This window comes from Oncorhynchus mykiss, chromosome 22 (assembly GCF_057628025.1).
Source record: "Oncorhynchus mykiss isolate SJ-2025 chromosome 22, ASM5762802v1, whole genome shotgun sequence".
In the NCBI taxonomy this organism is placed as follows: domain Eukaryota; kingdom Metazoa; phylum Chordata; class Actinopteri; order Salmoniformes; family Salmonidae; genus Oncorhynchus; species Oncorhynchus mykiss.
In genome coordinates this window covers 18,174,810-18,201,860 of record NC_143043.1, presented here as the reverse complement: position 1 = coordinate 18,201,860, position 27,051 = coordinate 18,174,810, and the positions used below count along the sequence as shown (strand labels likewise).

The window sequence follows — 27,051 nt, the reverse complement described above, 5'->3', positions numbered from 1 at the left end:
ATATATTCTGCAGTTTGCACGTAATAGACAAATTAGTGTAATCCTTTTGGCAATATCAGATAAGCAACTGTAATTATATAATGCTTTTTCAATAATGCAGTGCTTTCATCTACAGCGTCGAAAATATTTGATCACTTAACGATTCATCAGTGTCAGTATGTCTGGGTCAGACTACCCAGAGATTTACCTGACATTTGATTCCTGCTACGCTGCACGCACATGTCTCTGGGTCACAGAACACTCTGCAGTCGCAGCCACAGTCCTCCCTGGACAGCCGGATGGCCCGCAGCTCGTGCTTCTCCTCCACGTCAATCTTCTTCACCCCCGAGGTCCGCAGCAGAGCCCGGCGCTTCTTCGTGGTGAGGGGCTGGAGGAAGAAGTACTCGTCCACCTCCGTGTTTTCCAGATCAATGTCATCGTCAGAGATGTCCTCAGCCGTGAGCGTGTTGGCCTCCTCCGACTCCACTGTACCGTTCTTAGTCAGCTGAAAACCAATGAGAGGGATTCAAATTCAGTCCGGTTTGAAGAGTAAGCAACCAGCCCGAAACAAATGCCATGCTGCAGCTCAAAAGAGGATACAGAGTTAGCCGTTGAAAACACGTTCTGGATTTCTACGAGGATATGCTATGTCACAACTGTGCATGGAGTACCGTCTGTTTATCACGATGCATTATGTCATCTCCCTGTGTGCAGTACATTTCATTAGCTCAGTAGCTTCCTTTTCCTTCAATACCTTGAGTTTAATGGAGTTGATCTTCTCCTCCTTCAGATGATCTCGGAGCATGTCTCTGTGGATCCTCTCCTGCTCCAGGGCAAACTCTCCCAGGGAGAACTGCCTGACACAGCTGTGTCTGTTGGACATGCCCAGCGTACTGCCTCCCTGACTGGGCACACTGGTGAAACCCTGGCGCCGGCTGAAGTAGTACACCGTCACGTTCTCAAAGTGCACCCTCCTCGTCCTCACACGCTTCTCTCGCTTCAGTATGGAGTCAGCTAGAGGACCAAATGACAACAGAAGAAGTGGATGGTGAAAGGAACGTTAAAAAGCAGCGATAGCTGGCCTACTCATACATGAATAACAGGGGGAAGCAGGGTTATTTGTTCATACATGAATGAAAGATGAACCAGTTCCACGTGGTGGAACCACCAGTATGACAAAAAGCTAAATTTAACCATCATTACAGCATACAAGAACAAGGACACTGTTTCAAGGAAATGCACCTATTTAAAACTGCATAATGTACATAGGAAAGTGTTGTATGTTTTTGCTGTCTGTGATGCGCTCTCAATGGTGTAGATGTGTAGCCAAACCTTTCTATTCTGTGCTTACTTACTATTTGCATGATTTGAAAACCTACTTTTATTTGACTTTTCATGACCCTAGAACCTCAGGAGTCATTTTGCTAGCTCTCAGAAAACAATAAAAAGCCTTAACTCAACCCAGTTTAGTAAAGCAGTGTTTCATCATCCCAACGCTGCCATTTGGCATGTCGATCCTACTTGTGGCTTTTTAAGGGCAGTTCTATGAGAGGGAGGGAGGGAGGGAGGGAGGGAGGGAGGGAGGGAGGGAGGGAGGGAGGGAGGGAGGGAGGGAGGGGGAAAAAAAGGAAAGCAAAGACTGAGAGCATAAATAATCCCCCTTCCAGGCCTGGATGTAGAGTCACTTTCCCAGCGGTCACTTGAGGTCAGACAAACAGGACAAATGGGGACCATCTGGTTGGTATAGCTCTCCACTCTGTGCCATAAGGACAATGTCTTCATTAACAGCATGACAATACCAGTCTGGGCTTCACGATTGGAATTTTTATTTGTTGTCTTGAAAAAAGGTTTATAAGTTGTTGTTTCGGGTCTCCACATGGTTTTCAAGCTTGCACCCTGAAGAAGGCACAGTGATGTCGAAACGTTGGTGTTTTTTTTACCCAATAAATTACTGGGAGGTTATACATACGGAGTGTGTGGCTGTCTTTGTTTCTAAAGCTTGCAATACCTAACATAGTTGTATATTTCTCTGTATTTCTTCCGTTTTCTTGTCCATTTCCGATTAGGGTTGCCTCAACCATTTCTAAAAATGTATCTTTGAGAATACATAGTAGCCCTTTTCAAAGACCTCACAATTCCAAGGCTGCTTCACTAAAAGCAATCACACCAGGAGAGGAGCTGGGTTATTTCTTCAACACTAACGTGACCCAAGACAGGTTTGTTCTGTATTCCCCAGGAGACAATGCTACTGTACATCTCAGGAGCAAGCCTGATAAATTGTGGCACCTCTTTAGTGGGGAGGAGCTGGGGGAGCCATGTGTTGTGCTGCATAGTGCAGACTAGAGCTGAGAGTAGCGTCCTCCTGGTCCTCCTATGCATCTGTCACCAAACACAACATAGATCTGTCCCCTGAGGAATCATCCACCAAATTTTCCAAATTTTCCTACGAATAACATCGTATCTGCTCATAGAAAGATACAGGTAATCTAATACACAGTTATTTTTATCAGTGGCGCCATCAGTGGTGCCTGCCAAACTGGCTGTAGCCTTTCCAATAAGTAGCTGTGGAGCGGAGAACAGGTTCACTCGACTGAGAGCTTCTTAGAGAGGCTGACACACCAACAGCCACACCAATAGCTGCAATTACTGAGATCTTCAGTAAGGCCATTCTACTGCCAATTCCTGTCTATGGAGATTGCATGGATATGTGATTGATTTTATACACATGTCAGCAACGGGTGTGGCTGAAATAGCCAAATCCACTAACTTTAAGGGGTGTCCACATACTTTTGTATATATAGTGCACGGTGTGTACCCTGAAAATATATAGATATGGAGCCACCCCAGATTTGGCCCATGGGGGGCATGGCAGCCACTATAAAAAAAATCAATAGGCCCATATATTGCCCATATTGGTGGCCATCTTAGGTCCTACCGTTATGTCAGATTAGCTCAGTCACCAATTTCTCAGCCTCTGAGCATCACAGAAGCACACACTTTGAATTAATAAATGACAAACGTTCATAAGAAGTGGCTATGAAAGAAATTGATCAAAATCTGTTCATAGCATGGTAAACATACAAAAACGTATGTTTTCAAACATCAAATTTGACTACACATGTGAGATTTTTTTAACCTAAATTATTTTTGACAAATTAAACCATTTACTTGTATTACAAAAACCTAATAAAATCTAAATTGTTACTGCTTGACAGAGAGTGTCTCTTTGCAATCATTACCAGTTTGGGGTCAAAATGCCCCCCCCCCCCCCCCCCCACGTAAAAATACGTGGCCGATTTCAGGGTTAAAGCACACAGATTGATCCAGCTTTTTTTCTTTCCTCTTCAACTGTGTTATCGGAATTATATTCCTACTGGCCATGGGTTGGTTTAGGCTTCAGAACTCAGAATATCAGTCATCACAAGTTATTATTGACAGTAGGTTTCCTAACACACTCAACATCCATTACAAAAGCAACATTATGCTGGATTAGTAACATCTGAATGACAAATGCTTAATTAAAAAACGAACGTCTCTTTCACTAATGTACAATATGAACAATGAATGTAGCTATTTGTTTGTTCTTTCGACACTGTGTCAGTGTTGAGCATATCAATGAGTGTTTTGTAGTGTTTTGACTGTTTCGTTGACTGTAGTGGGAGAGAGCAGTGTTTGTGTATGTGCATGTGTGTGTGTGCTTGTGTGTGTGGGAGCCAGGTGACTCACGGGTGAAGGTACCCGAGGCCGAGGGGTTGACACTGTCGCTGCTGTCCCCGCTCTCGCTGCAGGAGACCTCGTAATCAGACTCCCGCAACGAGGAGCACGGCGAGGAGGACACCTCCTCAAACCTTCTCTTAAGTATTCCGCTCATGGCCTTCCTCTCCGTCTCCGCCACTGCACCTGCAACAATCAACAGGGATAAAAGGTAACACAGGATTTAATGCCCAGCTTAGGCCCCGCCAGTCTGGGCAGTACTCCTCAACACAGTCAATGAGCAATGAGTCACAGAACACAACACCCCCAGCTGCTGCAACACCCCCAGCTGCTGCCCAGCTCCCCCCCCCCCCCCGGAGCAAAGGCTGCAGATTGCATGATACGTCTACCTCAGGAAGTTCATTCTGCTGTCTTTGATTGAGTGACCACAGAAAAAGGACATCGGACTGAGATTGTTTCTTCTGCCCTGTCCTCGTGATGGTATTCATAAAAACACTGCCTGACTGTTGTTCAACTCAATAAAAAATGTATCACAAAAGAACAACATGGGGTGAAAATGAAATGAGACGTTAATGCCCAAAGCAGGCTTTTAGTATCCGGCCACAGCACCATATGAAAAATTAAAAACATTATGTGACTGTACTTAATTGCTGTTGCACCTCAGAAACACAATGAATGCGTCCAACCGGCTACTGATGGAAATTACTGATCTACTACTGATCAAAATGTATTAATTACATTTTAGGGGAAATTTAAAAAGCCTGACTACAGCTTTACTTATTCTGGGATATGCAGTGAATTTAAATATGCCTGTAAAAACTGTCTGAATGTGTGTGGGCGTGTGCGTGCGCACGTGAATGTGTGTGGGTGTGTGCGCATAAGATGCATGCATGTAAAAATCAAACAGGGATTTGTGAAATGGTTAACGTTGTACATTCAGTGCTCCTCCTTAGAGAGGTTCCAATCTGAGGCATGATTTGTAGTATTTAGGGGGACATTTTGAGTGACATGGTTATACTTTCTATAAAAGAAAGTGGACATTTTCCAGTGGACCGGGAGGAGCACCCAGAGGGCTGTAAAGTGCCATTGGCTGAATAAAGGAACCTGAGTGTTTAGCTAGCTTTCAGTGTCACAGAGACCGAAGAAGGACCCTGGTTGCGTCCGAAATGGCCCCCTATTCCCTATATAGTAGGGATCTTCTTAAAAGTAGTGCACTAGATAGGGAATAGGGTGCCATTAGGAATAGGGCGCCATTCGGGATACAGCCCCTTTCTGAGTCCCTCATCTTCCCCGATGCCACTGCACAGCAGACGACTACAAGAGAGGCCAGCGGAGAGCAGCCAACAGTGACAGCCATTAAACTCTGACTGATGGTGCAATTAAACCAATCAAAACAAGAGCAGGCTCATCAGTCAACTACACAGATACTGAGTGCCAAATTAGGCTACTGACTTTAAGAAGTCTTACTTTTGTAACTGTCAAACACTGTTTTTCTGGAACTTGCTATACCTTCCCCCCACAAATCATGTTACATCACTTGGTCTTCAACCAGTCATTGTCTGCATCAGTAATCTAGTAGCAATTATTTTGATATGAATAATGTCATTTTAGACATCAATAAATCTATGCGTTATTACACAAACGATAGTAATTGCATTTTGTAGAGACCGTTATCATGCAGATAGATAGCAGAGCTAGGGAAGAATGACTGGCATCTTCTCTCTCCGACTCCTCTTTGTTTTCAACACGGAAATAAGGAAACAAGACTTCAGAAGGACAAGACATTGAGGTAATGTGTGAACGTTTGTTCACTCAAAAAACTTTGCTCAATTTGAGCTGAATGTATAAAAACTTGTTGAGTCGAATTACAAATTCATGTTTGCCTTTGGAAGGCAACACTGCTGTTGGTTCAGTTATATGACCAAATGTTGACCAAATACGCAATCATATTGCAGCTGGTTGCCTTACAATTGTAGTTGAATCAACAAACTCAGATCGAAGTGAGCTTGGTTGACAAGTCAAATTACAAATGTATGTTTGCTCAAAACCACTGAAAGCCATACCCATCATTATCATATTTCCCAGCATGCTCTATTGCAGGTTGATTTTCAGAATTGTTTGTTTCAATATCTGTGTTTAGTTGATTAATATCTTATGCTACACTAACATAAATTAAATACATTTTTCTAAACTAATCCAATCTGTTAGTAGTTGGACGTTTTGCACCCGTTACTGAGATGGCCTTACCAGTTTATGTGACTTAGGTCGTCTCAATAATCAACCTTCCCTACCCTGGCAGTCATACTCAAGTTCAAATTGCTAGATATCCTCACTCTGTCAGGATTCCAATAGGAATTACGCATCACTTTGCAAGCCAGCATAATGGCACTTGCAGTCTTGATATGGCCTGTTAACCAGGAGTTTCAACTAGGCCCTCAAAGAAAGGCCTTATGATGTATGTAATACTGAAAGGTAGAATAAATTCTCAAGTTAAATTGTCTGTTCATTGCTCACTCAACCTATAATTCAAAGTTGAGTGAACATGCAATTTTACTTAAGAATGTATGTTTGTTCATCTATATGCCAAAATGTTAAGCAAACTCACAATCCTATTGCAGATGGCTGCCGTAAAATTGTACGTTAAATCAACTTTTACATTTTATTTTTACCATGTGTGGTAGTTACTATGACATAGGTCTGCTTGCACCTGGAGGAGATCCAACATCGACCACAGTACCTTGCACTGTGGAATGTCCAATGTGAGGCGCCCGCTGCATGTACAGTAGGCAACTCATACTGTTGACGCCAATCATTCTGTTCCATTGTCACTTTAATGGATCACAACAAACTCTACATACTTTGATCCAAAACCTATCAGCATTTCCATTCATGAAATATTGAATCAGTCCAGAATGGCCACTTGACCTTATCATTTAGCATCAAAGGGTGCACAGATACTGCAACTTATCAAAGACTGCCTGAATGCCAAGATAATTGAAAAACTTGAAAGACTTTCATTCACCTTTTTGGGTCATTCGGTGTGAAAATGAAACACCATAAATGTCAAGGACATTGAGCAGTTTCCTGTAACCTACTGAGCCTTTCTATGTAGACTATAATCAATGGAGGAAACGTAAAAAGGTATAAGAGGGTTAATACCTCTTTTTCTACCGGTGTCCAACTGGGAAGTTGGACAATGCTCTATGTAATTCAGGAGAAATACAAAATAGTATGGACATTTGAGTTCCATTTCACAAATGGTAGGGCCCGGCCCATACAATGTAAGTACATTTTGTCATTATTTTCAGTAGTTCCCCATTGTTGAAAAACCATTCGTATTCTTAGCCCTCAGCGGATGCTGCACTATTCTTTGATAGCCAAAGTGGTTTCCATGGAAATGCTGATATACTGGCACAAATAGTGATTTCACAGTGATACTCCTCCAGCCCTATGTCTGTGAAACATAAATGTCACTGCAACTCTACATCTGAAAACGAATGAATACAATATAGACTAAGGAGGATAATCATTTTTGAGGAAACCACACAAATTAAGAATATTACAAGACAAATATCCTATTACCAACTTCACACAGAACCACAAGCACACAAATAGAATGTTCTGTATGAACAAGGATCACGATGTCTTATCTCACACTGTAGCTATCCCAAAATAGATCCACCCGGACAGGGTATTGTAACACAGTGGCTAATGTAAGCAGACTCCACTTCTAACAGCACAAGCCATAGAACAGAGCTCGTTCCTCCTCTACATCATGCAGATCTTTCTTTGTCTCCTCCAATGTTGTGTTCTACCTAATCAAGGCTGGGAATACACCACGGTGCATGAGAAAATGCTGGGAGCAATAATGCAGCAAAAGCCTGCTTGCAAAGCCCCTCCCTGTGCTGGCTTCACTGAGCGCACACACATGCACTGTACAAACCAACTGTGTTCCTTTAGGAACTGTGTCCACAGCCCGCGGTGGCACGCTCACATTCTGAATCCAACGGACAATTTCCCCATTCATAAGGTTCGCAAATCACCATCAACAGAGGTGACACACAAGACTCACACTGCAGGTCTGCTATATGGAGTCCCAGTGAAAGCTCTCGTCCCCAAGTTATACTAACAAGCCCACAGCATCTGTAGCAAGTCATGGCACATCAGGTCCTGCAAACGAATACATAAGGGTGCACTTTGTGCCAACTCGGGTAGAAACGACTGACCTGTGTCCACTGGCGTGTTTTCCAACTCCTTTGACCCCCTTCTCACAGTGAGACTTGGGAGCAAAATGAAGCACTCAAAAAGAGGTGACACAGGATAAATGAAGGGCTCCCATTTTGCTTCAGTCCACTGACTTGCTGCGACCCTGCCACTCTGAGGGCTTGAGTGCCGGCTGAGAGGGAGAGATAGGGAGAGGCACAGAGAGACCTGTACATTTCCCAGCCCTGACTGCCACTGCCGGTACCATATGTTTATTGTTAAATGAAGACAGGCACTCTCTCTTTAACTCTCCCTATCCCTTCCTCTCTACCTCCCCCTCTCTGTCTTACTCACCCTAGCCACACAAAGACTCATTAGCTTCTGCCGGCTGAAAGGCTGGATCCTGACTGGAGTGGAGGGAGGGCGCCTGTGAGATCACATGGGTGGGATGTCTGCGAGAGAGTCAGGCGTGCCTGTGCTCCTGCTGTCTGCAGATATTTTTTTTTTACCAGCATGAGCCTGGGAGGGAGGGAAAGACACGGGGGAGAGGAGGGGGGGGTAAGAGAGATGCAGAGGGGGAGGGTATGGTGAAGGGGAGGGGAAGAGAGGTAGAGCGAGAGAGTGAGCGAGAGAATAAAGAGAGAGAGAGGGGCAGGGAGCGGAAGAAAAACATTTGATTCCAGGCTCAATAACCCAGTAAGATTAATGGGCACAATGCTTAATAAAACCACAGGAGGAACCATTGCAGGGCTCACAACACTGAGATTGTAAGTAAAATCTCCAGAAAGTGACAAATCCAGCAAAAGAGCCTTATTTGTGCTAATTCCAAAGGTCTTTGAATCATTGAAAATGTATGTATACCTCAGACAAATGGGAATTAGCCTACCCAATACAAGCTAATTATGCCACAAGTTTACTGGCCCCAAAACCAACTAAATATCCAAACCATCACAGTAATAATATAAGGATCTCACATCACAGTGAATACTACAGTATATCACACAGAGAGAGGAGCCCATCTACCTGTGTAATAGTTGTCCCCAGTGAAGTGATTATAGTAGAAGCACCTCCTATCCAAGGAAGTCCTATTTAGTGTGGCTGCGGCTTGTGGAGTCAGAGGGATGATACCATTCTTACACGCAATTGGTGAATGATTCAACATTAGAAGCACTGCACTTCCTCCTACAGCTTTGGCTTAATCTACTGCTTTATAGTCAGACAGGAAGTAAAATCAACACTGGAGCAGTGCTGTTAGGAGCTACAAGCACTATGGCTGATTACAGACAAAAAGGCAAACATACAGAGACAGAGTTACACCAAATGTCAATAAATGTACTTCAATACACACACAAACATTCTATTTACTCCTCTGCCCACAAAATGTGTATTCCAAGATGAAGACATGTAACACTTTGTGCGAGGGCCTAATACACAGTGCACAATGTAAATCCCCAGTGCCTCTGGCGAATGCCTATGTTTAGTGGGTGGTTACAGTGTGAGAAGCATGTTTTTTTACAGTGACATGTTATGTGTTACGGGATTACATTGTTTTATTGATAAACCATTAAAACAAAGCTGTCATCCCTCTCAGGCAGGGGCAATCTGCTGCGTGTGAGTGTCCTCACTGAACATACTGAACTTTCCCTTGACAGCAGCCTGGTCTCATAGACTAGAAAATGTAAATCCGGGACACTCAAATTGGTATGACATGTTTACTACAATTGTTGTGGTTACATAAGACGGAAGGTTAGCTAAAAAAAACTCTAAAATTCTAAGCCGTTGAGGTATATACATTTTTTTCAAGTAAAAAATATACAACATTTGGCCTTTTCTACTATAGCGCATAGAAACACATTGAATAACACATTCATTCAAAATAGGTAAACGTTGTGAAGTGTCTGTCCTATATCTAGGAGATATTAGAAAGCTTTAGAAAGTTTTTCTGGAGACATATTGAAACAACGTATTTTTGTTGGCACAAAACTAACACCATACCTCCATTTTTTTGTATGGATTACCTTCCGATGAGTGCTGTGACACTCGTAGAGCAAAACAGAGAACACCATCGTGAGTCTCCCCTTTCCACAGTTGGGTAATATTCGTTTGTAGGCCAAACCATTCACTTTCGGGATGTCTCAAGGGTCTGACAAATATCGCTGTAGCTCGGCCACCTTCCACTGCAGATGCGGAAGGCCGCCATAGGTGGATGCAGTGGATTGAGACTCGGCCCATGCAAAACAGATCTAGCTTAAACAGATTGATTTTGATGGCAATTTTTTCATTATATTACTTAGATTGTCGCACGTGTGTGGCCCAGCACTGGGTTGTGTATCGGAGGACGCATGACTTTCAACCTTCGTCTCTCCCGAGCCCGTACGGGAGTTGTAGCGATGAGACAAGATAGTAGCTACTAAACAATTGGATACCATGAAATTGGGGAGAAAAAGGGGTAAAATTCAACAAACATAAATAAATATATATACATATATATATATATATATATATATATACAGTGCCTTGCGAAAGTATTCGGCCCCCTTGAACTTTGCAACCTTTTGCCACATTTCAGGCTTCAAACATAAAGATATAAAACTGTATTTTTTTGTGAAGAATCAACAACAAGTGGGACACAATCATGAAGTGGAACGACATTTATTGGATATTTCAAACTTTTTTAACAAATCAAAAACTGAAAAATTGGGCGTGCAAAATTATTCAGCCCCTTTACTTTCAGTGCAGCAAACTCTCTCCAGAAGTTCAGTGAGGATCTCTGAATGATCCAATGTTGACCTAAATGACTAATGATGATAAATACAATCCACCTGTGTGTAATCAAGTCTCCGCATAAATGCACCTGCACTGTGATAGTCTCAGAGGTCCGTCAAAAGCGCAGAGAGCATCATGAAGAACAAGGAACACACCAGGCAGGACCGAGATACTGTTGTGAAGAAGTTTAAAGCTGGATTTGGATACAAAAAGATTTTCCAAGCTTTAAACATCCCAAGGAGCACTGTGCAAACGATAATATTGAAATGGAAGGAGTATCAGACCACTGCAAATCTACCAAGACCTGGCCGTCCCTCTAAACTTTCAGCTCATACAAGGAGAAGACTGATCAGAGATGCAGCCAAGAGGCCCATGATCACTCTGGATGAACTGCAGAGATCTACAGCTGAGGTGGGAGACTCTGTCCATAGGACAACAATCAGTCTTATATTGCACAAATCTGGCCTTTATGGAAGAGTGGCAAGAAGAAAGCCATTTCTTAAAGATATCCATAAAAAGTGTCGTTTAAAGTTTGCCACAAGCCACCTGGGAGACACACCAAACATGTGGAAGAAGGTGCTCTGGTCAGATGAAACCAAAATTGAACTTTTTGGCAACAATGCAAAACGTTATGTTTGGCGTAAAAGCAACACAGCTGAACACACCATCCCCACTGTCAAACATGGTGGTGGCAGCATCATGGTTTGGGCCTGCTTTTCTTCAGCAGGGACAGGGAAGATGGTTAAAATTGATGGGAAGATGGATGGAGCCAAATACAGGACCATTCTGGAAGAAAACCTGATGGAGTCTGCAAAAGACCTGAGACTGGGACGGAGATTTGTCTTCCAACAAGACAATGATCCAAAACATAAAGCAAAATCTACAATGGAATGGTTCAAAAATAAACATATCCAGGTGTTAGAATGGCCAAGTCAAAGTCCAGACCTGAATCCAATCGAGAATCTGTGGAAAGAACTGAAAACTGCTGTTCACAAATGCTCTCCATCCAACCTCACTGAGCTCAAGCTGTTTTGCAAGGAGGAATGGGAAAAAATTGATGTGCAAAACTGATAGAGACATACCCCAAGCGACTTACAGTTGTAATCGCAGCAAAAGGTGGCGCTACAAAGTATGAACTTAAGGGGGCTGAATAATTTTGCACGCCCAATTTTTCAGTTTTTGATTTGTTAAAAAAGTTTGAAATATCCAATAAATTTTGTTCCACTTCATGATTGTGTCCCACTTGTTGTTGATTCTTCACAAAAAATACAGTTTTATATCTTTATGTTTGAAGCCTGAAATGTGGCAAAAGGTCGCAAAGTTCAAGGGGGCCGAATACTTTCGCAAGGCACTGTATATTTAACCTCTTTATTATGGCAAGCCTAAATAAGTTCAGGAGTAAGAAGGTACTTAACAAGTCACATAATAGATTGCATGGACTCACTCTGTGTGCAATAATAGTCTTTAACATGATTTTTGAATGACTTCCTCATCTCTGTACCCCACACATACAATGATCTGTTAGGTCCGTCAGTCAAGCAGTGACTTTAAAATAGGGATTCAACCACAATGACCAGATAGGTATTCTAAAGACGCGCAAAAAAAGACACCTATTGGTAGATATAAAAAGCAGGCATTGAATATCCATTTGATCATGGGGAAGTTATTAATTACACTTTGGATGGTGGATCAATACACCCAGTCACTACAAAGATACAGGTGTCTTTCCTAACTCAGTTGCCGGAGAGGAAGGAAACCGCTCAGGGATTTCACCATGAGGCCAATGGTGACTTTAAAATAGTTACAGAGTTGAATGGCTGTGATAGGAGAAAACTGATGACGGATCAACAACATTGTAGTTATTCCACAATACTAACCTAACTGACAGAGTGAAAAGAAGGAAGATGGTACAGAATAAAAATATTACAAAACATGCAACAAGGCAATAAATTACTGCAAAAGATGTGGCAAAGCAATTCGCGTTTTTTCCTGAATACAATGTGTTATGTTTGGGGTTATCCAATACAACACATTAGAGTACCAATCTCCATATTTTCTAGCATTGTGGTGGCTGCATCATGTTATGGGTATGCTTGTAATTGTTAAGAACTGGGAAGTTTTTCAGGATAAAAAGGAAGCGGAATGGAGCTAAGCACAGGCAGAATCTTAGAGGAAAACTTGGTTCAGTGTGCTTTTCACCAGACACTGGGATATTAAATAATCTTTCAGCAGGACGATAACCTAAAACCCAAGGCCAAATCTACACTGGAGTTGCTTACCAAGAAGATAGTGAATGTTCCTGAGTGGCCGAGTTACAGTTTTGACTTAAATCTACTTGAAAATCTATGGCAAGACCTGGAAATGGTTGTCTAGCAAAAATCAGCAACCAATTTGACAGAGCTTGAAGATTTTTTTTAAAGAATAATGGGCAACTTTTGCACAATCCAGGTGAGAAAAGCTCTAAGAGACTTAACCAGAAAGACTCACAGCTAAAATCCCTGTCAAAAGTGCTTCTGCAAAATATTGAGGGGTGTGAATAATTATGGAAATGAGATGTTTCTGTCATTTATTTTCAATATGTTTTCACTATGTCATTACGGGGTATTGTGTGTTGATGGGTGAGAAAACGTTTTTGTAATCAATTTTGAATTCAGGCTGTAACACAACAAAATGTGGATTAAGTCAAGGGGTATGGATACTTTCTGAAGGCACTGTAAATGTGCATAAAATAACTCACCAACAATAATTATTGAAGCATTGAAGTTAAAGACACCAAACCAACATTCAAATGTTCAGGCTATCCTACGTTCAAGTTTTTTTTCAGACTAAAACGATAGACATTTGCATAATATAAAACTCACTAAAAGTAACCTTTGAATTGTTCAAGCTAGATACACCAGCACCAACTTTGATATGTTCAGGCTGTCCTAACTTTTCATCTACCTACTTTTTCAACTATAAACAGTCACCACCAATACCACAGCAAAAACTACCACTGCTATAACGTATTTCAAAACCATACATTCTTTAAAACATGCTAGCCAACACACCACATTTTCTTCAGGAAATGTACTTTCCAGTGATCACTGTTAGCCTGAAGAGTGAATTTATTAGATACAACAACAGCTAGCTATCAATAGGTCAACATTCAATAGCCTAAAACTTTTGAATCATTACATCATCATTCAACTAAAATCAAACTTCATTTACACCGAACGTTTTACAAAAGTAGGTTGCGCATCGATCTGAAACCCACAGCTTGAATGAGAGTTGCTTTGCTTTCCTAAAGGTGTTGTCCACATGATCCTCGCTTTTATTCCTATTTTATGACAGAAGATCACTTTGGTCTTGTCATTCTTGTTTTCATTTTCACACACAACAACTGTAGTTTAGACATTTTTGTGATCTAACTGACTCACAATCCAAAGTAATATGGTTGATATAGTAGGCTATCAAAGTAATCGGACGAATTATTTTACTACATTTAAACTTTGACCACTAACACAGAAATACTTTTAAAGAGTTAAAGGAAGTCCCACCAATTGCACATCTAGTTGTTATTATTCTTCACAACGCTACTCCTCTTACAACATTTAAGATAGAGATGCCATTCAAACTTTTAAAGAGGTGACTGGTCTGGAAGAGTGTGCTTTTATACATTTTAAACTATTTAACTTGCTGTCCTTTTATTTGTCCTCCATCCACGTTCATGGCCTGGCCTGCTAGCTGTATGAATCGCCGTGCCTCCAGCTCGCCTAGCTACTCACTGGACTCTATGATCCCTCGGCTACACATGCCTCTCCCTAATGTCAACATGCCTTGTCTATTGCTGTTTTGGTTAGTAATTTTTGCCTTATTGCACTGTAGAGCCTCCAGCCCTGCTCAATATGCCTTAGCTAGCCCTTATGTTCCACCCCCCACACATGCGGTGACCTCACCTGGCTTAAATGGTGCCTCTAGAGACAACACATCTCATCGTCACTCAATGCCTAGGCTTACCTACACTGTACTCACATCCTACCATACCCTTGTCTGTACATTATGCCTTGAATCTATTCTTCCTCGCCCAGAAACCTGCTCCTTTTACACTCTGTTCCGAACGCACTAGACGACCAGTTCTTTTAGCCTTTAACCAAACTCTTATCCTACTCCTCATTTGTTCCTCTGGTGATGTAGAGGTTAACAAGGCCCTGCAGCCCCAGCATCACCCCCATTCCCCAGGCGCTCTCATTTGTTGACTTCTGTAACTGGAAAAGCATTGGTTTCATGCATGTTAACATTAGAAGCCTCCTGCCTAAGTTTGTTTTATTCACTGCTTTACCACACTCCGCCAACCCGGATGTCCTAGCCGTGTCTGAATCCTGGCTTAGGAAGGCCATCAAAAATCCAGAAATGTCCATCCCTAACTATAACATTTTCCAAAAGGATAGAACTGCCAAATGTGGCGGAGTTGCAATCTACTGCAGAGATAGCCTGCAGAGTTCTGTCATACTATCTAGGTCTGTGCCCAAACAATTCGAGCTTCTACTTTTAAATATCCACCTTTCCAGAAACAAGTTTCTCAACGTTGCCACTTGCTATAGACCACCCTCTGCCCCCAGCTGTGCCCTGGACACCATATGTGAATTGATTGCCCCCCATCTATCTTCAGAGCTTGTGCTGCTAGGTGACCTAAACTGGGACATGCTTAACACCCCAGCTGTCCTACAATCTAAGCTTGATGCCCTCAATCTCACGCAAATTATCAATGAACCCACCAGGTACAACCCCAAATCCGTAAACACGGGAACCCTCATAGATATCATCCTAACCAACCTGCCCTCCAAATACACCTCTGCTGTTTTCAACCAGAATCTCAGCGATCACTGCCTGATTTCCTGCATCCATAATGGGTCAAACAACCACCCCTCATCACTGTCAAACGCTTCCTAAAATACTTCAGCGAGCAGGCCTTTCTAATCGACCTGGCACGGGTATCCTGGAAGGATATTGAACTCATCCCATCAGTAGAGGATGCCTGGTTATTCTTTAAATGTGCCTTCCTCACCATTTTAAATAAGCATGTCCCTATCAAAAATTTTTAAAACCAGGAACAGATATAGCCCGTAGTTCTCTCCAGACCTGACTGCCCTTGACCAGCACAAAAACATACTGTGGCGTTCTGCATTGGCATCGAATAGCCCCCGTGATATGCAACTTTTCAGGGAAGTTAGGAACCAATATACACAGGCAGTTAGGAAAGCTAAGGCTAGCCTTTTCAAGCAGAAATTTGCATCCTGTAGCACAAACTCCAAACAGTTCTGGGACACTGTAAAGTCCATGGAGAATAAGAGCACCTCCTCCCAGCTGCACTCTGCACTGAGGCTAGGAAACACTGTCACCACTGATAAATTCACAATAATTGAGAATTTCAATAAGCATTTTTCTACTGCTGGCCATGCTTTCCACCTGGCTACCCCTACCCCAGTCAACAGCCCTGCACCCCCCACAGCAACTCAAACAAATTCAACTCAAACACAAATTCAGATAGCTGATGTTCTGAAAGAGCTGCAAAATCTGGACCCCTACAAATCAGCCGGGCTAGACAATCTGGACCCTCTTTCTAAAATTATCTGCCAAAATTGTTGTAACCCCCCCGATTCCCAAAGATTGGCTAGCTGCCACGGTCATCCCCCTCTTCAAAGGGGGAGACACTCTAGACCAAAACTGTTACACATCTATATCTATCCTACCCTGCCTTTCTATGGTCTTCGAAAGCCAAATTAACAAACAGATTACCGACCATGTCGAATCCCACAGTACCTTCTCTGCTATGCAATCTGGTTTCAGAGCTGGTCATGGGTGCACCTCAGCCACGCTCAAGGTGCTAAACGATATCATAACCGCCATCGATAAGAGACATTACCGTGCAGCTGTATTCATCGACCTGGCCAAGGCTTTCGACTCTGTCAATCATTACATTCTTATTGGCAGACTCAGCCTTGGCTTCTCAAATGATTGCCTCGCCTGGTTCACCAACTACTTCTCAGACAGAGTTCAGTGTGTCAAATCGGAGGGCCTGTTGTCCAGACCTCTAGCAGTCTCTATGGGGGTTCCACAGGGTTGAATTCTCGGGCCAACTCTCTTCTCTGTATACATCAATGATGTCGCTCTTGCTGCTGGTGATTCTCTGATCCACTTTTAAGCAGACACCATTCTGTATACTTCTGCCCCTTCTTTGGACACTGTGTTAACTAACCTCCAGACGAGCTTCAATGCCACACAACTCTCCTTCCCTGGCCTCCATCTGCTCTTAAATGCAAGTAAAACTAAATGCATGCTCTTCAAACAGTCGCTGGACGGTTCTGACCTAGAATATGTGGATGTATCTACAAATACCTAGGTGTCTGATTAGACTGTAAACTCTCCTTCCAGACTCACATTAAGCATAATTTCGCAACAAAGCCTCCTTCACTCATGCCGCCAAACTTACCCTCGTAAACCTGACTATTCTACCAATCCTTGACTTCGGCAATGTCATTTACAAAATAGCCCCCAAATCTCTACTCATCAAACTGGATGTAGTCTATCACCAAAGCCCCATATACTACCCACCACTGCAACCTGTATGCCCTTGTTAGCTGGCCCTCACTACATATCCGTTGCCAAACCCACTGGCTCCAGGTCATCTATAAGTCTTACCTAGGTAAAGCCCCGCATTACCTCAGCTCACTGGTCACCATAGCAACACTCACCCGTAGCACGGGCTCCAGCAGGTATATTGCACGGGTCATTGCCAAAGCCAACACTTATTTGGCCGCCTTTCCTTCCAGTTCTCTGCTGCCAATGACTGGAACGAATTGCAACAATCTCTGTAACTGGAGACTCATATCTCCCTCTCTAACTTTAAGCATCAGTTGTCTGAGCAGCTTACCGATCACTGTACCTGTACACAGCCAATCAGTAAATAGCACACCCTCATCCCCATATTATTACTACCCTCTTGCTCTTTTGCACCCCAGTATCTCTACTTGCACATCATCATCTGCACATCTATCTCTCCAGTATTAATGCTAAATTGTAATTATTTTCACCTCTAGGACCTATTTATTGCCTACCTCCCTACTCTTCTACATTTGCACACACTGTATATAGATTTTTCTATTTTTATTTTCTTTTGTGTTATTGACTGTACGTTTGTTTATGTGTAACTCTGTGTTGTTGTTTGTGTTGCACTGCTTTGCTTTATCTTGGACAGGTCGCAATTGTAAATGAGAACTTGTTCTCAACTGGCCTACCTGGTTAAATAAAGGTGAATAAAAAATAAAAAAAATCTTAAAAAGGGATTTCTTCAGCATTCATCACACCCAACATTTTATTCTATTAACTGTAAACAATGTAACTTTTTACACAAATCAGTTACTTTGACCACTTTCCCAACTTCAAATACTATAACTATAACTATACACATTTGCGTAAATTAGCATAAAACATCACACCAACAGTAAGTCTTGAACCGTTTAACCTTTTACTGCAGTGGGCTAAATCAGGGTCACACAGTGTTTCTTGGTAGTCTTAAACAAATCTACTTGGAAACAAAAGTATACACCTCACACATGGTCATGAGTTTTTAAAAATAAGACATCCGTACCATGTTAAATATAGAGTTGAAATGTATTCAATTTTGAGTTTGCATCCCAATATTACATTTTATAAACATCACAGAAGACTGAAATATAACAAAAACGTTTGACATTAAAACACTGGATTTTCTGCATTTGAAAAAAAGTATATGTTTATTAATTATGAAAAATATTACTAACGTTCCACCCATGAGGCCACTAGAGGAGGCCACTAGAGGACGCTTCGGGCATTCGACTGAATGAAATCGGATTTCTTCCACATTCTAAAGCTTCCATTGTTGAAAACTCCCATGACTACCAACATTCTACTCACTGTAAACATTCTAACTTTAGACACAAATCAGCCACTTTGACCACTTTCCCAACAACTTAAACAAACACTTAGAGGGTATGACATCTTGGTCTACTTCCATGGAGTGATTTAAATCTTTTTTATTAAGATGTTGCATTGAATTCAATATTTTTGCATTTGTAATGCACAAATTGAATAACTGAATTCTGAAATTGAATTTCTATCTAAATAATGAAATGAATGTTGAATTTAGTTGTAAAATGTCATTTCTATTTAATTAAATATTCAAATGAAATATTTCCGCATTAAGTTTCAATATGGTAGATATTGCATTCTTGGTCTGTGTATGAAGTTTGATCATCATTTCAAGTTGAGAAAAGTTTTAAATATTAAATTTCTCTAAGGTTCTCTCAGGTTCCGTTTTCAAATTCAGTTCTCTAAATTCTGATTCAAACCAACATCCTGGTACTTTGCTAGCTATTATGACCCCATGCCTGAAAGGTGAGACTATGGAGCATTTACATGCCTTGTGTTTCCCTTTACGATACTCACAAGCCGCACAGGACATATTACAAGGGAGTGTGACAAACAGACACAATTTGACCCCCATAATAATATTGTTGAATATCTCTGTGTAGCAGAGCCTGGGGAGAGGCCACTACCACTAGACCAGAGCTAGGAGGGGTTTCAGGGTACATAGGCTCAGTGAGGCAGAGTTCAAACGTAGGTTTTTATTATTTGTACTAATTTGTACTAACTAGGCTGAGTGAGTTTGCTGAACTCTGGACGTTGTATACGTTTATTAATTACAGATGTCACAGCCTTCATAACCCTAGAAGCGCAAAACAGGGCCAAAGTTTGCTGTACTTTGAGATTGTATATGGTAATGTATTACAGATGTTACAGCATTAAAGATCACAGTGCAGTTGACACATGTGCGCGGTTGTATAAGCGGGTTAACAGACTTATACAACCGCACCAGGCCCATCCCTCAGTTTTTTTTTTTTTTACCAAAACAGAGGTGGGGTGTTGCTTTGTTATCGTTTCAATTAGGGACAACGTTTTTTGTTACTGAGGTTATAGTCTAAGTTCCTTTTTCTTGAGCATTTCTGGTTTTAAGTTACGTAATAAAGAATCTATGTTTGAACGGTTTACTCTGCCTCACTGAGCCTTTGTACCCTGAAACCCCTCCTAGCTCAGGTCCATGGCAGTGGCCTCTCCCCAGGCTCTCCTACACAGGGATATTTAACTACAGTGAGCTCCAAAAGTATTGTTTAAGCTCTGTACTCCAGCACTTTGGATTTGAAATGATACAATGACTATGAGGTTATCGTGCAAACTGTCAGATTTAATTTGAGGTTATTTTCATCCATTCATTTTGAACCGTTTCGAAACTACAACACTTTTTGTACATAGTCCACCCAATGTTAAGGGTGAGACACAGAGTAGGTGAACGGATGATCTCCTCATGTGTAGTTCCTACCATGAACCATGGAGGAGGAGGTGTGAGGGTGCTTTGATGGTGACACTGTCTGTGATTTATTTAGAATTCAAGGCACACTTAACCAGCATGGCTACCACAGCATTCTGCAGCGTACGCCATCCCATCTGGTTTGCATTTAGTGGGACTGTCAATTGTTTTTCAACAGGACAATGACCCAACACACCTCCAGGCTGTGTAAGGGCTATTTGACCAAGAAGGAGAGTGATGGAGTGCTGCATCAGATGACCTGGCCTCCACAATCACCCCAGTCCTCAACCCAATTGAGATGGTTTTAGGATGAGTTGGACCACAGAGTGAAGGAAAAGCAGCCAACAAGTGCTCAGAATATGTGGGAACTCCTTCAAGACTGTTGGAAAAGCATTCCATGTGAAGCTGGTTGAGAGAATCCCAAGAGTGTGCAAAGCTGTCATCAGGGAAAAGGGTGGCTACTTGGAAGAATCTCAAATAGAAAATATATTTTGATTTGTTTAACACTTTTTTGGTTACTACATGTTCCATATGTGTTATTAACTTCATTTTGAGGTCTTCACTATTATTCTACAAGGTAGAAAATAGTACAAATAAAGAAAAACCCTGGAATGAGTAGGTGTGTACAAACTTTTTACTGGCACTGTATATTGAATTTAAATATAATTTTAAAACAGAATGCAATATTCATTCAATTCCGTTTCAAATCATTAAATATAAGTTAAATTTATGAAAGTAATTATTCAATTTGTGCATTACAATTTCCAAAACATTGAATTCAAATATAGTTTCTGTGGACACTTAAATCACTTCATATTCTTCTATGCCATTTAAATATGAAATTTGAACAGAAACTGAGTGTACAAAACATTATGAACACCTGCTCTTTCCATGACATAGACTGACGAGGTGAATCCAGGTGAAAGACATTATCCCTTATTGATGTTACTCGTTAAATCCACTTCAAATCAGTGTAAATGAAGGGGAGAAGACAGGTTTAAAGCCTTGAGACAATTGAGACATGGATTGTGTATGTGCACCATTCAGAGGTTTAAAGGGCAAGACAACATACCTTTGAACAAGGTATGGTAGTAGGTGCCTGGTGCACCTGTTTGAGTGTGTCAAGAACTGAAACGCTGCTGGGTTTTTCACACTCAACAGTTTCCTCTTTGTATCAAGAATGGTCCACCACCCAAAGGACATCCAGACAAGTTGTTCCTAATGTTTTGTACACTCAGTGTATATTATCTCAGAAAGAAAACATCACGTGTAAGTTTAACCATTTATTAGAAAAGATGCATGGTTTGATGTTAGGGCAGCTGCTCGTTCAGGATAGTTCAGGGCCCAGGCGAAGCCTCACTTTAACTACATCCAGCTGATTAACTAGGTGTGCGACAGAATGCACCGTTGAAGAGCTCTCAATAGACCAGCGAAGGTCATTCTACCATACATGACTGAGTACTAGGCCGATGTGTACGTATTAAATATGTGTAGCATGAGCTAACGCAGCCGTATGACTATTTCACATATGACGCACCACCGGGTACCCTCGATGAGGCAAGATGAGCTGTCATCTTGGATCATGAGGATATTCTACATGTGAACACAGCCAACCACCTGCAATATAGATGCACCGCCAGGTGGCCTTGCTGAGCAATATGAGCTGTGCGTGAGAGTTTTCTAAGTACGAGCCCAAACAACCACCTGCAAAATAGGCGCAGTGCTGGGTGCCAGCCACCCACCTGAGCTAACAGTGTTATATACTGTATCAGATGCGATGCAGAACAAAAGCAACCTAGTTACTGGACCATATGGATGACGCAATCATGATCATAATAGTAATTAGTGCCGGAACTCATGTAGGCTCCACGCTCTCAGAGTGAAACATCGTAGGCAGTAGAAGATTATGGCCCATAATCTTGAGGGTCAAGCCGTGATCGATGAGAAGCAACACCGATGCAGGAGTGTGCAGCCCATAGCTCAGAGCTGACACATAGCGCTGACGAAGGAACCAGAGCAGTGAGGAGTTCCAGGATCTTGTCATTGGTTGCCAGCATCGGTGTTGAACAAGGTAGCATAACATGAAAGAGAGGACAAAGCAACGTTAGTTATTTTTATGACCACCTTGTGTTCCATCGTCAATTCTTCATTGCTGAGTATAAAATTACTTTCAATATGTAAGTGTCCATAAAACAATACAATTTGATATAGCATGCAAGATTAAAGGGATGGAACATTTAGTGCAATTCAGACTGAAGATCCCATATAAGCCATCAAACAGACCGCTTCTAGCAAAGGTTAATGTAAACCCAACACCAATGAACTCAAACTTATGCTACTGAGAGAGGAGAGATACTCCTTATATGCATGCCGGTTGCTTTCCGTAGGAAACAGATGGATTCCTGAGCGAACTACTCGGCTAAGGTTCCTGACAAGGGCGTTTGCAGTAGCCGTGTTACTGTCACACCGGCAGTCATGAGTCAAGACCGCAGTAAAAATCCTTGTGACCGTTGAGTCGCGGTAATCTCCTTTTATGCACACTGGACATGCTTTAGTAGTACCCAACTTACTAACGACCATCAGGTTCTAATGGCCTGGTACTCAGGGCCCTATTGTTTCTTTAACCACTCTGACATCAATGCAAATGCAATCAAAAATCACATTTAAAAAAGTGTCATCAAAATAAACTCACCTGTTGTATTCGCCGCATGTGACAAATAAACTTTGATTTGATTTATTTGTATGAACATAAGATTCAACAACTGAGACATAAACTGAACAAGTTCCACAGACATGTGACTAACATAAATGGAATAATGTGTCCCTGAACAAAGGGGGGTTCAAAAGTAACAGTCAGTATCTGGTGTGGCCACCAGCTGCATTAAGTACTCCTCATGGACTGCACCAGCTTTGCCAGTTCTTGCTGTGAGATGTTACCCCACTCTTCCACCAAGGCACCTGCGAGTTCTCGGACATTTCTGGGGGGAATGGGCCTAGCCCTCACTCTCAGATCCAACAGGTCCCAGACGTGCTCAACGGGATTAAGATCTGGGCTGTTCGCTGGCCATGGCTGACTTTCCCGTCTTGCAGGAAATCAGGCACAGAACGAGCAGTATGGCTGGTGGCATTGTCATGCTGGAGGGTCATGTCAGGATGAGCCTGCAGGAAGGGAGGAGGATGTAACACACAGCGTTGAGATTGCCTGCATTGACAACAAGCTCAGTCCAATGATGCTGTGACACACAGCCCCAGACCATGACGGACCCTCCACCTCCAAATCAATCTCGCTCTAGAGTACAGGCCTCAGTGTAACACTTATTCCTTCGACGATAAACGCAAATCCGACCATCACCTCTGGTGAGACAAAACTTTGACTCATCAGTGAAGAGCACTTTTTGCCAGTACTGTCTGGTCCAGCGACGGTGGATTTGTGCCCATAGGCAACGTTGTTGCTGGTGATGTCTGGTGAGGACCTGCCTTACAACAGGCCTACAAGCCCTTTCTGATGTAACTCGGGCAGTTGTTGTTGCCATCCTGTACCTGTCCCGCAGGTGTGATGTTCGGATGTACCGATCCTGTGCAGGTGTTGTTACATGTGGTCTGCCACTGTGAGGACGATCAGCTGTCCGTCCTGTCTCCCTGTAGCGCTGTCTTAGGCGTCTCACAGTACAGACATTGCAATTTATTGCCCTGGCCACATCTGCAGTCCTCAGGCCTCCTTGCAGCATGCCTAAGGCACATTCACGCAAATAAGCAGAGACCCTGGGCATCTTTCTTTTTGTGTGTTTCAGAGTCAGTAGAAAGGCCTCTTTAGTGTGCTACGTTTTAATAACTGTGACCTTATTTTAAAAATAAAATATTTAACCTTTATTTAACCAGGTAGGCCAGTTGAGAACAAGTTCTCACTTACAACTCCGACCTGGCCAAGATAAAACAAAGCAGGGAACACATGGGATAAACAAAAGTACAGTCAATAACACAATAGAAAAATCTATATACAGTGTGTGCAAATCGAGTAAGGAGGTAAGGCAATAAATAGGCCATAGTAGCGAAGTAATGACAATTTAGCAAATTAACACTGGAGTGATAGATGTGCAGATGATGATGTACAAGAAGAAATGTGTGCAAAAAAGTAAATAAAAACAATACGGGGATGAGGAAGGTAGTAGGATGGGCTATTTAAAGATGGGCTATGTACAGCTGCAGCGATTGGTAAGCTGCTCAGAGAGCTGATGCTTAAAGTTAGTGAGGGAGATAAGTCTCCAACTTCAGCAATTTTTACAATTCGTTCCAGTCATTGGCAGCAGAGAACTGGAAGGATAGGCGGCCAAAGTAGGTGTTGGCTCTGGGGATGACCAGTGAGATATACTTGCTGGAGCGCGTGCTACGGGTGGGCGTTGTTATAATTGCCTATCGTCTGTAAGCTGTTAGTGTCTTAACGACTGTTCCACAGGTGCCTGTTAATTAATTGTTTTTGGTTGAACAAGCATGGGAAACCGTGTTTAAACCCTTTACAATGAAGATCTGTAAGGCCACACAGAGGGCTAGAGATAATTACAGACACCTGTGATATGTCTTGTGATAGATCCTTGAACGATACCAAAATTCTGGTAGTTTACTGGTAAACTTCTAAAGTTTTCAGTAATATACCCTCCCTTTGCAACCCTAGTTACGCCTAATATGGCAATTCATATTTTTGTTAACTTACATCTCAAAGCCATGCATTCAAGAAGCCTTTACCTGGTGTACACATATTTCTCTGTCCTTGATTGAAGCCCTCAATCTGTATTTTTTTTTTACCTTGTAACTGATTAGCTACAAGTATAACGCAATGAAATATCTCATTCTTACAAAAAATGTATGTATAGGCTAAAAAAACTTTTTCGTCCCTTCCTCTGACACGCCTGGTAGAGAGATCCTGGATGGCAGGGAGCTCAACCCTAGTGGTGTACTGGGCTGTACGCACTACCCTCTGTAGCGCCTTGCGATCGGATGCCAAACAGTTGCCTTACCTACGCCTCCTGAAGGGGAAGGAGGCATTGTCGTGCCGTCTTCACGACTGTGTTGATGTGTGTGCACCATGATAGTTCCATAGTGATGTGGACAATGAGGAACTTGAATCTCTCAACCTGTTCGATAACAGTCCCGTCGATATGGATGGGGCATGTTCGGCACTCCGTTTCCTGTAGTCCACGATCAGCTCCTTTTCCTTGCTGACGTTGAGGGAAAGGTTGTTGTCCTGGCACCACACTGTCAGGTCTCTGAACTCCTCCCTATAGGGTGTCTTATTGTCATCAGTGGTCAGGCCTACCACCGTTGTGTCGTCTGCAAACTTAATGATGGTGTTGGAGTTGTGCACGGTGACGCAGTCCTGGGTGAATGGGGAGTACAGGAGGGGCCTTCGTGTTGAGAGTCAGCATGGCAGGTGTGTTGTTGCCTCACCACCTGGAGACAACCCATTATGAAGTACAAGATCCAGTTGCAGAGGGAGGTGTTTAATCCCAGGGTCCTTAGTTTAGTGATTAGTTTGGAGGGCACAATGATGTTCAATGATGAGCTTAAGTCAATGAACAGCATTCTCACGTAGGTGTAACTTTTGTCCAGGTGGTAAAGGGCAATGTGGAGGGCAATAGAAATTGTCATCTGTGGATCTGTTGAGAAGGTATGCGAATTGGAGTGTGTACAGGGTGTCTAGGATGATGGTGTTGATGTGAGCTATGGCCAGCCTTTGAAAGCATTTCATAGCTACATGTGTGATTGCTACGGGGAAATAATAATTTAAACAGGTTACCTTGGCATTTATGGGCACAGGGACTGTTTCTGCTTGAAACTTATTACAGACTGGGTCAGAAAGAGGTTGAAAATGTCAGTGAAGACACTTGCCAGCTGGTCAGCGCATGGTCTGAGTACCCGTCCTGGAAATCCAGGCCCTGCGGCCTTGTGAATGTTAACCTGTTTAAAGGTCTTACTCACATCAGCTACAGCCATCAGAAACAGTTGGTGCCCTCATGCATAGTTCAGTGTTGCTAGCCTCGAAGCGGACAAAGACGATATTTAGCTCTGACGAGGTCCAGCGTGTGTGGAGATTTGCGCACGACTGAGAGCCTAAGTTTGCCTGTCAGTGTTTTTTGGTGGGAGAAGAAAGGGGAGGAGCTGAAGGTAATGGTCAAGATTCCTCACAAAATATGAGAATACTTTGAGCTTTAGTGTATAACTCAAAGGTTAGAAAACCACCATGACTCCTCCCAGAGCAGGGTTAATAGTGTAACTATGACTTGCATGTTGCATGCTCTGTATCAAATCAAATTTTATTGGTCACATACACATGGTTAGCAGATGTTAATGCGAGTGTAGCGACATGCTTCTGCTTCTAGTTCTGACAGATTACTTGTTAGATATTACTGCACTAACAAATTTACAATGACTACCTTATACACACAAATGTAAAAGGGACGAATAAGAATATGTACATATAAATATATGGATGAGCGATGGCCGTGCGGCATAGGCAAGATGCAGTAGATGGTATAGAATACAGTATATACATATGAGATGAGTAATGTAGGATATGTAAACATTATTAAAGTGGCATTATTTAATGTGACTAGTGATAACTTTATTAAATCCATTTATTAAAGTGGCCAGAGATTTGAGTCTGTATGTTGGCAGCAGCCTCTATGTTAGTGATGGCTGTTAAACAGTCTGATGGCCTTGCGATAGAAGCTGTTTTTCAGTCTCCCGGGCCCAGCTTTGTTGCACCTGTACTGACATCCTTCTGGATGATAGCAGGGTGAACAGGCAGTGGCTCGGGTGATTGTTGTCCTTGATGATCTTTTTAGCCTTCCTGTGATATCGGGTTACCTTTCGTGTTACTTTTTTTTTTCCAATGTCATGCTGATCAATGGGAAGTTAATAAATAACTGACAACATTTTTGTAGAACTAAGAAAACCAACAATTCAACGTAGAACAACATGAGTACTATTGGAAAGAAGCTTTTTTTTCT

At 42.3% G+C, this 27,051-nt stretch overlaps 1 protein-coding gene across 4 annotated transcripts in view; it reads right to left on the bottom strand.

Annotated features, from left to right (window-relative positions):
* Positions 1 to 27,051, bottom strand: part of LOC110502054 (cysteine and serine rich nuclear protein 3) — a 64,225-nt gene that overhangs the window by 3,193 nt on the left and 33,981 nt on the right. For 2 of the 4 annotated variants that reach the window (XM_036958857.2, XM_090215622.1), the window contains 3 exons: positions 3,706 to 3,879; positions 734 to 993; positions 188 to 484 (listed from right to left, as the gene is read on the bottom strand). In XM_036958857.2, the coding sequence (XP_036814752.1) occupies positions 188 to 484; positions 734 to 993; positions 3,706 to 3,850 (702 nt within the window). In that variant the 5' untranslated portion in view covers positions 3,851 to 3,879. Of the gene's footprint in view, positions 1 to 187; positions 485 to 733; positions 994 to 3,705; positions 3,880 to 7,919; positions 8,416 to 27,051 lie in introns of those variants that run through there. The other 2 variants (XM_036958858.2, XM_036958856.2) reach the window with 2 other exon arrangements.